Source organism: Misgurnus anguillicaudatus, chromosome 22 (genome assembly GCF_027580225.2).
Source record: "Misgurnus anguillicaudatus chromosome 22, ASM2758022v2, whole genome shotgun sequence".
Taxonomy (NCBI): Eukaryota; Metazoa; Chordata; class Actinopteri; order Cypriniformes; family Cobitidae; genus Misgurnus; species Misgurnus anguillicaudatus.
This window is the reverse complement of record NC_073358.2, coordinates 39,968,962-39,982,054: the sequence shown is the minus strand read 5'-3', so window position 1 is coordinate 39,982,054 and position 13,093 is coordinate 39,968,962. Positions and strand designations below refer to the sequence as shown.

Sequence of the window (13,093 nt, the reverse complement as noted above, 5' to 3'; positions counted from 1 at the left end):
GAAATATAAATATTTTATATATAAATAAAAAAAATTCTTAAATATATACATGTCTGTGTGTGTTTTTATATATACATAATAATTATACACACTACACACACAAATGTTATGTAAACACAAACTTTTATTTTGGATGCGATTAATCGCGATTAATCTTTTGACAGCCCTAATTTAGAATAAAACATCACCAAAATAGCCCCTGTACTCCTTTCTTAGACTCGCCTAATTATTTATTTAAATACCAATGGCAAATCTCCAGCAGCATACCCTTCAATACATTTATATTTTGTATCAGACGTTTATTAAAATAAGAGTTTGATTGTAGTATGGTACCCTGCTAAAAAACAATAGACACCATCACAGAAATTCTATTGGTTCTAATGGAATATGGCCCAAAACACACTACAGTGTCTTTGTCTTTGTTGGTCTCTAATGGTATGTATTGGTTCTATTGGTTCTAATGGAATATGGCCCAAAACACACTACAGTGTATTGGCCTTTGTTGGTCTCTAATAGTATGTATTGGTTCTATAGGTTCTATGTATTGGTTCTAATGGAATATGTCCCAAAACACACTACAGTGGATTGGTCTTTGTTGGTCTCTAATGGTATGTATTTGTTCTATTGTAATATGGCCCAAAACAAACTACAGTGTCTTGGCCTTTGTTGGTCTCTAATGGTATGCATTGGTTCTATTGGTTCTATGTATTGGTTCTAATGGAATATGGCCCAAAACACACAACAGTGTATTGGTCTTTGTTGGTCTCTAATGTTATGTATTGGTTCTATTGGAATATGGCCCAAAACAAACTACAGTGTCTTGGCCTTTGTTGGTCTCTAATGGTATGTATTGGTTCTATGTATTGGTTTCAAATGGAATATGGCCCAAAACACACTACAGTGTCTTGGTCTTTGTTGGTCTCTAATGGTATGTATTGGTTCTATTCGTTCAATGTATTGGTTCTAATGGAATATGGACCAAAACACACTACAGTGTCTTGGTCTTTGTTGGTCTCTAATGGTATGTATTGGTTCTATGTATTGTTTCTAATGGAATATGGCCCAAAACACACTACAGTGTATTGGTCTTTGTTGGTCTCTAATGGTATGTATTGTTTCTATTGGAATATGGCCCAAAACAAACTACAGTGTCTTGGCCTTTTTTGGTCTCTAGTGGTATGTATTGGTTCTATTTGTTCTATGTATTGGTTCTAATGGAATATATTTTTTAAACCTTTATTTTACCAGGAAAGAAAGCATATTGAGATTAAAAATCTCTTTTGCAAGAGCGTCCTGACCAAGATTGACAGATACAAGCACATCAACATCAACAATACATACACATATACACACACAAGCAAATACATAAAAATTCCACTATCAATATAAAACTATTTAAAACATCTACAGCCCGATGTTTCTTTCTCCAAATCATTAAAAAGTTTTTTAAAATTATCCAATGAAACCAGTGTCCTCAGATTTAAAATACTTTGCAAGCAATTTCAGGCAGAAGGAGCAGCAAACTTAAATGCCTTTTTCCCACATTCAGTACGTACCACTGGAACGGACAGTAAAAATATTTCTTGTGACCGGAGGCTATAGCTACAAGCATACTTTTTACAAATGTATGTACAAAGATATGATGGAAGTAAACCCAGGATAGATTTATACATAAAAACATGCCAGTGTTTTTGTCTTCGGATGGGCAGACCAGCCAACCCGAGCATACAACACACAATGTTGAGTGAGGGTTTTAAGATTTGTTATAAACCTCAGTGCACCATGATAAACAGTGTCTATAGCATGTAAACACTGTAAAGAAGCATGCATATATATATATATATAACATCAACGTAATCCAGTACAGACATAAAAGTCGCTTCAACAAGCCTCTTTTTTGCCTCAAAGAAAAGACAGGATTTAATTCAATCTTTTCACCAATTGTTCAACATGAGGACCAAAAGAGAGAGCGTCATCAATTAAAATCCCCAGTTACCTATACTGAGACACAAACTCAATTTCTGAACCTTGAGACGTAGTAATTGGCCGAAGATTATTATTTGAGATTTTTTTGGATTTAGAAAACAACATAAACTTTGTTTTATCAACATTTAAAACTAATTTTAATTCAAATAAATTACGCTGAACGATATCAAATGCAAGCTGTAACTCCGAAAGAGCCCGATTGGGTGTGGATGCTGAACTATAAATAACTGTATCATCTGCATAGTAATGATACTGTACATTATGAACATTCGGAGCAATATTGTTTATATATATGGTAAATAAAAGTGGTCCAAGGACTGACCCCTGTGGTACTCCTTTAGTAACATTGAGCGAACCTGAGATGAATCCTTCTGCCTGTACACATTGAGTTCTGTTTGAAAGATAGTTATTAAACCAGCCGATTGTACGTTTAGATAGTCCAATATCAATAAGTCTTTGTAGCAGTAAACTATGATCCACAGTATCAAATGCTTTTGATAGGTCGATAAATAAAGCTGCCCAATGTTTCTTATTATCAACAGATTCAATAAAATCGTTTAAAACCTTTAAGGCTGCTGTAGTTGTACTATGTTGTTTTCTAAAGCCAGATTGAAAATCAGACAGGATGTCATTAAAAGACAAGAATTCTTTCAATTGATTATTGACAAATGTTTCAAGGACTTTGGCCAAGACTGACAGCTTGGAAATAGGTCGGTAATTATTTGGATGTGTGGGATCTCCACCTTTGAACAGGGGAAGGACAAAAGCTGATTTCCATATAGGTGGAATTTCATTTAAGACAAGAGAAAGGTTAAAAATATAAGACAGAGGTGGGGCAATAAAATCAGCTGCTAGCTTTAAAAAGTAGGGTTCTAAATTATCTGGACCTGCCGATTTCTAAGCATCTAAAGATTTAAGGGCTTTGCACACTTCAGAGATGGCAATTGGTGAAAAGTTGAAAGAATGACTAGGCAGTAAGCTCTCTGACTGAACAGTCAAAGGGTTCACATGAGCACCATTGACTGAATCAAACAAAAAACCAGAAGCTATGAAGTGTTCATTAAAACAATTAAGCATATTTACTTTATCAATGATTATATCAGAGCCCTTATTAATACATTATGGAAGTTCAATACCTGTACTATTTTTAGTTAATGATTTAAGACTTTTCCAAAATTTTGCTGGATTGTTTAAATTATTAGTTGTTTGTGTAAGGAAATGCTCAGCTTTAGCTTTCCTGACTGCAACTGTGCATGCATTATGCAGTCTCCTAAAATCAAGCCAGTCTGAATTTAGATTTTCTAGCTTTTGCCCATGCTAGGTTACGCTCATGAAGCATTTTTGATAAAGGATGAGACCATATAAGAATATGGGCCAAAACACACTACAGTGTATTGGTCTTTGTTGGTCTCTAATGGTATGTATTGGTTCTATGTATTGGTTCTAATGGAATATGGTCCAAAACACACTACAGTGTATTGGTCTTTCTACAGAAAAGGTGGAATTCGGGTGATGGAAATCTGCTTAAATGAACTTCTTTTAAAAACACTCAAAACTTCTATAATAGCATTAATTAACTTGTCAAATCTATGAATCCGCAAAACGGGGAGCTTAATCTATGTTTAATTTTTAATACATTTTAATTAAGAATCGATGGCGTTGTATCTTCAATACCTGACAAAATGAGAATATAATAATAGATAATGAATATGATAAAACTTATAAACTTAAAATTTTTTCCATCTTGTTTTGTTTGGATGCGTTTATGTTGGTCAGTTAAAGAAATAGTGCTTAGGAAGTACTCATTAGAGAAGACTGTAACACCAATGACGGTAACACCAATGATGGTAACACTAATGACAATTTACAGAAAAAACAAAAATTTTTAACAAAATGGCTGCCATTAGCTATGTGCGATTTCAACAGTGATGTAACAATCACATACTTATTCAGTATAATGTATTTTTATGTAAAGATCTTAACACTCCCAGCTATAAAAAAAGAGTAACACTAATAACATCCAAAAAATCTGATCTCAAAATTCTTAGATATATCATGATATTTTAGAAGAATAAGGTAAGACATCTCACAAACATTTTGCCTTCCTCCACTGCACTTCTTTCACTGACCTCTTGCCCCAAGAAAAACTTCAAAGAGCTGATGCATTGTTTCAAAATAAAAGTGCTTTGGGTAAGGTAACACCAATGACATAAATTTGGGGGACAAATATTTATTTGATATTATTCAAATCAAGCATTTCCACCTTTTTTGTAGAATGACCCGTATTGGTCTTTGTTAGTCTCTAATGGTATGTATTGGTTCTATTGGTTCTAATGGAATATGGCCCAAAACACACTTCAGTGTATTGGCCTTTGTTGGTCTCTAATGGTATGTATTGGTTCTATTGATTTTATGTATTGGTTCTAATGGAATATGGCCCAAAACAGACTACAGTGTCTTGGTCTTTCTTGGTCTCTAACGGCGCATTCACACGGGGCTTAAGCGTTGACGCTTCCCATTCACTTTTTATGGGTGACGTCAAGCGTTGGCGAACTGAATTGTGGATCCGTCGGCACCACATCACTGCCGTTGCTAAAGGCAGAAGTTGAACATTTCTCAACTTTTCAAGTGGCAACGCGAGCGTCAGCCAATCAGATTGCCTTATGCAAATAACCTAGGCAGAGCCAGCCAATTAAGTTTATGGAAGACCAGAGCGTGTGTTGCGGCCACTGTGATTGGCTGTTGGCCACGCTTCAGACAAGCCTTGTGAATGCGCCGTAATGGTATGTATTGGTTCTATTGGTGCAATGTATTGGTTCTAATGGAATATGGACCAAAACACACTACAGTGTCTTGGTTGGTCTCTAATGGTATGTATTGGTTCTATTGGTTCTATGTATTGGTTCTAATGGAATATGGCCCAAAACACACTACACTATATTGGTCTTTGTTGGTCTCTAATGGTATGTATTGGTTCTATGTATTGGTTCTAATGGAATATGGCCAAAACACACTACATTGTAGTGGTTTTAATGGTAAAAGCTAATGGTTCCTATTGATATTTTAATGGAAACCATTAGAATTTTCTGTAATGGTTTTTTTTCAGCAGGGTAGATATAAATGATATAAGACGTTTATACAGTATTGTAAGTTTATATGTCACTCGTTATTCCTATGGCGGTGTTTTGGTTTTAACTGTAGTAAAACCATGGTTAATTTTCGTAAGGGGCAGCTTGTTATTGCTGGGTATTGTGCCATCATCAGCCCATGTCTGAGAAAAACTCACAAAAAAAATCAACATTAGAGGATAGATTGAGTTCTGGTGCGACCTCCAGAGGTTACCTTTGGATTAAGAAACGGACAGTTTCTCACTTTATGAAGTGTGCCCCCATGAAAACAAAATGCCCTCCCCATTCTGTATGTTCTGGCGACGCCCCTGACTACCTCAAAGGTCCATATTGATTCCAAATGTATATCTGTTTTTAAATGTTAGGACCTTAAAAAGGCTCCAAGGGCCCAAAAGGATTTTATTTACCAGTCTTATGTAAAGAGCAGCATCTTAGTGGACTGAGAAAGTAAACATGTAACTGCTTACGTGACTCAGACTTCCGTATTGTTGCTCTGTGGGCGATGCAGGGCATAAAATAAAGTTGTAGAGAAGTTTTTTTTCAGTCTTCATCTAAGCTTAATTGATTCCCTGGAAAGAGGAATATTTTGACCTCTGTTTACCATGAGTTGTTAGACTGTTAGAGTTAAAAAATGTTCTTTGAAATGACCATTAGAGCTGCAGCGAGTTTAAATTTATGCTGGAGTGGTAGCATGATCATCACAAGGACTTTCAAAGCAAAATTCTAAACACTGAATTGCAGATGATTGCAAGGCTGCAGTTATTTTAATATTCACATTTTCTGTAGTGACAATGGCATCCAGTGGGGGGCCTTGGAACTGCAGTGATCACTGAACCTCCATGACCATATTTAGAGAGAGTGGGAGAAAGCGTGTAAGCAAAGGGAAATGGAGAGAGAAAGAATAAACAGGGTTATGAGAAACCCTTTCCAAAGAGGGAGGGTGGATAAGAAGAGGACAGTAAAGAAAATGAAAGAAGTTGTGAGGAATGGGAGATGGGTTGGGTGGCTGAAGTTTCGCACATCATCACAAGTTCTAGACTACATCATCTGGGTTGAAAAAATCAATAAAAAGTTTCATTTCCGCACAACGGCCTTCTGGGAACTGATACAGTGAAAGAAGATTAAGAGCAGCTTTGCTGAGGATAATCGACTGAGGAAGATGGATGAAAATGAGTCCGCAGACAAGAGCTTGGAACCCTATTGACCTTCAATCTGCCAGCAGTGGGCCAATGACCAAGCCTTCAGAGAGAAAGGTGAATATGCTCACAGGCAGTAACTGTTTTGCATGTCTGTGTGAGAAATCTCAGAATTAGATTTAATTTCTATGAAGGGATGTAACAGCTTTTCCTTTCTACGAAAACCAGGTTTAATATGTGACACTGCCTGTGAAAACCCAGCTAAAGTCATTTTTTTTGTGATTTATTGTTTTCTATAAAAACTTTAGCCTTTATTTCACAGAGTCAGACATTCACAAAGTAGACGTTATTTTCCTTACAATACCTCCAGCATACAGTATATTGGGGTTGCTGGTTTTGTCTCTGCAAAAATGAAACTATTAATCATGATCATTGTGCCCTTGTGCAAACCACCCTGGTAACACTGGAAAGGTTTTCCAGGTATTTTGTGTTTTATGTCATCATCAGTCATTAGTATGATAGTCTTGAACTGTGACTTATATGGGATGACTATATTACTGCATGAATGACTGTTATAGCTGCAAGTATACAAATCTTACAAAAATATGGGTCAATTTATGAATATAAACAATTTAGAATGTAGTTCACAATCAGAAATTAATTCTTAGTAAAGCAATTCCACATACTCCTTTAGCATGCTTTAGATAAAAATATTAAGATAATAAAATATTTGCAGTGCAACCTGTAACACAAGCCATACCTTCTGTCCTTGGTAAAAAATTAATGAAAGGTCAGCAAAGCTTTTGATAAAGGAAGATAATCCAAAAAAAGATGTACAGACTCACAGACTGATGTATTCATTTAACTTATTTTCTTAATAATTTCTTTCAATTGACTTGTGTTCCCAGCTTGTGTGTGTGTGTGTGCTTTTATATATAATTTGTAGAACATGAAGTCTACAGTACCAAGAAGAAAAAACGGATCTGCAGTTATTAAAGCTTTCAAGACCAGGCAAAGGTACAAGCAAACAACACATGCACACACACACACACACACACACACACACACACATACACACACACACACACACACACACACACACACACACACACACACACACACACACACACACACACACACACACACACACAAACACACACACACACACACACACACACACACACACACACACACACACACACAGACACACAATTCACTGTGTATCTGACCAGTCCCTTGGCACAGGCTACAAGAATCACTGTGCCTTATATAGGCAAGAATGTAACAACTGACACAAACACCCACGTTATTAGAAAGTTGGCAATGTGCGTCATTCAGAGAGAGAGAGGGAGAGCGAGAGGGAGAGATGAAAAAAATGCACTCAGTCCTGAGGAACGAATTGGAAAGAAAAGCTTTCTTCTTAACATTACATCAAAGAGTGAATCAGGCTTTTAACTGATACTAATGTACTTTTAGAATGTACTTCAGTTTTAATGCACGTAGAACTGATATAAAACATTCCACTAACTAAAATACTTTTGTAAATACAGTACATTTAGTCATTTCACATTTTACAAAGAGTTCTTATTTTCACAGAATATGCAGTGAGAAATTCAGAGATTTATTTGCATCCCTTGCAAACATGCTTGAATGCCATTGTTAACAATAAAAAGCACAAAATAATTTTAGATTGTTTTGACCTTTCTACAGCTATAGATATGGGGCATGCCATGTATCCCAGAATGCTACGCTGTTGATGGAAGCCCATGCTCATCTCACCAATGGCTTGCAATCTAAAGAGAGACTTCTGTTACTTTTCACAGATTCTCTTATCATTGCCAAAACTAAGTATATCAGTATTTTAGTATGTGCATGTATAGTAATATGAGCATCATTACATTTTTCTTAGAGCTTTTTAATGTAAAGTGTGTGTTTTTTTACAGGTCTTTATATCTGAAACTTAAAGCTTGTGTTAGACTCTCAGACATATGGCTAGGGTCCTGTATTCATATCATCACCGACAGGAAGGTCACATCCAAGAACTCGTTTGTGATTGGCTGGCCAACCACTAATTATGTTGCCACTTTTAGGTAGGCTTATAAAAAACAAACTATAAATAGTAGTTACTTAATTATCATATGTTATGATCATTGTAAATCAAACCACTATGCCTGTCTTGGTAATTCAAACAAATATAATTAATTGGTTTATTCATTATCTTTGGAATCTTGGGTGCTTTAATTAAAAGCTTTAATTCTCTTTTTTATTGATTTTTATAGATTTTACAACAAAAGATAAAAGGGACCAACAAAGATTATATAAATAAGACAGTGATTCTAATAGTGACAATAAGTTATAATAGAAAGTAAAACCATATTACATTTAAAATAATAGTTGATGAATAAAAACACATTAAATAAATAAACAAATAAGGTATAAAATAAAATAAATAAATAAAAAGGACAACTAACATTTACAGTGTCCCATATGCTGACCTAATTCACATTTTACAGTGTTTTACAGTCTATGCAGCATGGGTTACCACCTTCTTTCTTAATGTGTTTAAACATTAAATTTTTCTCTGCCATGACCTTTAAATTTTTCCAGAATTGCTGTATATGGTCACACTTCCAAATACCACGAAAAAATGTGCCCTTAGCATTTTTGACACATGTCAGGAAACGTACCGTTAAACTGATGCAAAATTATAGGAGTTTTGTAGTTCCACATTAGCCATTTATATTGCAACAATTTCAATAGTGCACTTATTGTTTGAATCTGAGTGTCTTTATCATCCCTCGTTTCAATCACATATTTCAATGTTCTCAATAACATGCATTCTCCAAGCCTGTAATTTTCTAACCGCCGATTCTTGTGAACTATGCCATATAACTTAGAAATGAATCCTTTACCAAAACAGCCTTTTGTCATTTCCTTTTCTTGAATGGACAAAGGTGGTATAATAAAAGTATAGTAAAACTTTGTGACTTGTTTAAAAAACTGTGTAATTGCAAATATTTGTAAAAATATTTTTATTTTTAAACCAGCACTAGGCCTTAGTTTAACTATGAAATATAATAATTTTAACAAACATACCTTACTAAACATTACTTGTGTGCATTTTTAGGCAAAACAAAGGGCACCGATGTATTTTAAAATATGTCAGAGCAAGTTTTGTTTTTGTTTGTACAGCTCTTACATTTATTTTGGTCTAGGACTAGTCACTGTCTGGAAAACCGACCCAAAAAGTCCTCAAATGTCATTAATTTATTGTTAATATATAAATCCCCTATTTTCAATATCCCATGTTCAGCCCAGATCTTAAAACCTGCGGCACATCTTCCTAAAATAAACTTATAGGGGCGGTTTCCCGGACCAGGATTAGCCTAATCCAGGACTAGGCCTTAGTTTAATTAGGAAATATAACTAGTTTTAACAAACATGCCTTACTAAAAACATTACCTGTGTGCATTTTTAGGTAAAACAAATGGCACTGATGTATTTTAAGATATGTAAGTGCAAGTTGTTTTCAGTTTGGAGAGCTCTTAAAAGTGTTTAAGTCTAGAACTAGTCTAATCCCTGTCCGGGAAACCGCCCCTTAGTCACCCCAGATGAGACTAAAATAAAACAACAGGTTGGGGAATTTTAAATATAGTTTAACATCAAAGCATACTTTGATCATGTTTGTCACAATGGGATTTAAAATAGACTTTTAAAGATCTTTAAGGTCTGAAGAGGAAAGATATACATATAGGGGCGGTTTCCTGGATTAGCTTAATCCAGGACTAGGCCTTAGTTTAATTAGGAAATATAACTAGTTTTAACAAACATGCCTTACTAAAAGCATTACCTGTGTGTATTTTGAGGTAAAACAAAGGGCACTGATGTATTTTAAGATATGTAAGTACAAGTTGTTTTCAGTTTGGAGAGCTCTTAAAAGTGTTTAAGTCTAGGACTAGTCTAATCCCTGTCCTGGATACCACCCCTTAGTGGTAGACCTGATTTTACGGAACATTCTGTAGTGATAATAGCCCAATATGGTACCACTGTTAGTAAGGACATTGAAGTCCACCCTTATTATATGAAAGGTCGAAGAGAGAGCCAGAGTCATGTGCGTCTATTGTTTCAAATAAATTTAGTAAAACTATTTGTAAGATTTTTAAAGAGATTTGAAGGGATGTTCTGAAATAAATATAAACAAGACTTTGGCAAAATGTTCATTTTAAAAATATTTATTCAACCAATTAGGGGTAAAGATGACCTTTTTATAGACTGAATTATATTGCCGAACATTTGTATTTATTAATTTTCTAACCCGAAATGTTCCCAAATATTTCAGTTAATTTTAACAAAGCAGGTATACAGATGAATCTAGGTTTTATAAAAATAAAATAATATTGTCTGCAAATAAAGCAATTCTGGTCGGAGCCGATGGTGTAGTGGACAGTGCTCCGACACATGGTGCCAACGCACTTCTGGCGACCCGAGTTTGAATCCCGGCTCGAGGTCCGTTGCCAATCCCATACGCCTCTCTTTACCCTATACTTTCCTGTCTTCTCTGAAATTACTATCTATCAAATAAAGGCAAAAATGGCCCAAAAAAAAAAATTGATGTGAGAGAGGGCACCCCTGCTTGCACCCTGTTTACCTTCGGTTTTAAGATAAGACGTTCAGATGTCACAAACACACTATTTTCATTTAATCATTTGTAAATATAATGTCATATTATTAAAAACACTTTTATATATAATTTTTTTGTAATATTAAAATGTACCTGTCAAAATAATTTGCAGCATTCGGGTCACCGTGTGTTTTAGTTATGAGCGGTTGTTATCTGGAAATATAACATCAACATGGCTGTGATTTGATAGGCATAAGGCTCAAAGATTATTAAAGCTTTTTTTATTATTATTATTATATAATGCAAACACAAAAAGTGACTCTATATTTACTGAATAACAAAGGGAAAAACAAAACAAAACAAAACAGAAAAAAATAAAACAAACAAACAAACATATGCCCATACAAATTCAATCTAATAGCTGCTGTTTATTGGTGAGTTTATGTTTGCATGAAAGTTGCATACAAAGAAGAAAAAAAGCAACAAAAAAAAAAAGATTATTAAAGCTTGCCAAATCAGAATACTCTATTTTTAAAGTGGTATTCTTGGAATTAAACAACATCTGCTAAAAATGTAATAGTGCTTTTTGCTTAATTTAATTAGCTTTTTTATTTATTTTATTTCTCACTCCCCACACTGAAAAAAATGATTCATTGAATTTAATAAATTTTTTTAAGGTAAGTGGTTGCAATCAATTTATTTAAGCTACATTTAAACAAAAGTTTTATATTTTATTTTACGTTACTAATCTTTTTTGTTTAAATGTAGCTTAAATAAATTGATTGCAACCACTTACCTTAAAAAAATTTATTAAATTCAATGAATCATTTTTTCAGTGCACTTAACACACACGCACACTCACACAGATGCACACATAGTCATTACTCTGCTCATTACTCTGACTGTGCTGATGATTCTTCTTACTTTAATTGCACCACTTGTCCTGCTTGTTCATTTTGATTTTAAACAGAATCAAAATTTTCCTCAAATTTGATCTATTAGCAAGAAAGTTGCATTTCCTTCAAACATTTAATGATCTTGTGTCCATGATGTAACATGTTAATTTGACCCTCTGCTCTGCATGTACTGTATAGTATACAGGTGCTGTCATATAATTATGAATGTCATAAAATTATTTCTTTCAAAAAGTGAAACTTGTATATTATATTTATTCATTACACACAGACTGATATATTTCAAATGTTTATTTCTTTAAGCTTTGGTTATTATAACTGACAACTAAGGAAAATCCCAAATTTAGTATCTCAGAAATTACTCAAGACCAATACAAAGAAAGGATTTTTTGAAATCTTGTTAAACTGAAAAGTATAAACATGAAAAGTATGGTCATGTACAGGCCTCAATACTTAGTTGGGGCACTTTTGCCTGAATTACTGCAGCAATGCGGCGTGGCATGGAGTCGATCAGTCTGTGGCACTGCTCAGGTGTTATGTGAACCCAGACTGCTCTGATAGTGGCCTTCAGCTCTTCTGCATTGTTGGGTCTGGCATATCGCATCTTCGTCTTCACAATACACCTTAGATTTTCTATGGCGTTAAGGTCAGGCAAGTTTGCTGGCCAATTTAGAACAGGGATACCATGGTCCTAAAACCAGGTACTGGTAGCTTTGGCACTGTGTGCAAGTCCTGTTGGAAAATGAAATCTGCATCTCTATAAAGTTGGTCAGCAGCAGGAAGCATGAAGTGCTCTAAAACTTCCTGGTAGATGGCTGCGTTGACTTTGGACCTCAGAAAACATAGTGGACCAACACCAGCAGATGACATGGCACCCCAAACAATCACTGACTGTGGAAACTTTACACTAGCCCTAAAGCAATGTGGATTGTGTGTCTCTCATCCTTTCCTCCAGACTCTGGGACCTTGATTTCCAAAGGAAATGCAAAATTTACTTTCATCAGAGAACATAAATTTGGACCACTTAGCAGCAGTACAGTCTTTTTTGAAAGCAAGACGCTTCTGACGCTGTCTGTTGTTCAAGAGTGGCTTGACACAAGCAATGCGACAGCTGAAACCCGTGTCTTGCATATGTCTGTGTGTAGTGGTTCTTGAAGCACTGACTCCAGCTGCAGTCCACTCTTTGTAAACCAAATTTTTGAATGGGTTTTGTTTCACAACCCTCTCCAGGGTGTGGTTATCCCTTTTGCTGGTACACTTTTTTCCTACCACATCTTTTCCTTCCCTTTGCCTTTCTATTAATGTGCT

At 35.0% G+C, this 13,093-nt stretch overlaps 1 protein-coding gene across 1 annotated transcript in view; it reads left to right on the top strand.

Annotated features, from left to right (window-relative positions):
* Positions 1 to 5,987: 5,987 nt before the first annotated feature.
* Positions 5,988 to 13,093, top strand: part of arhgap20b (Rho GTPase activating protein 20b) — a 58,401-nt gene continuing 51,295 nt past the window's right edge. The window contains exons 1-4 of the mRNA XM_055198846.2: positions 5,988 to 6,367; positions 7,197 to 7,267; positions 7,961 to 8,098; positions 8,194 to 8,340. Of these exons, the coding sequence (XP_055054821.2) occupies positions 6,278 to 6,367; positions 7,197 to 7,267; positions 7,961 to 8,098; positions 8,194 to 8,340 (446 nt within the window). The 5' untranslated portion in view covers positions 5,988 to 6,277. The remainder of the gene's footprint in view (positions 6,368 to 7,196; positions 7,268 to 7,960; positions 8,099 to 8,193; positions 8,341 to 13,093) is intronic.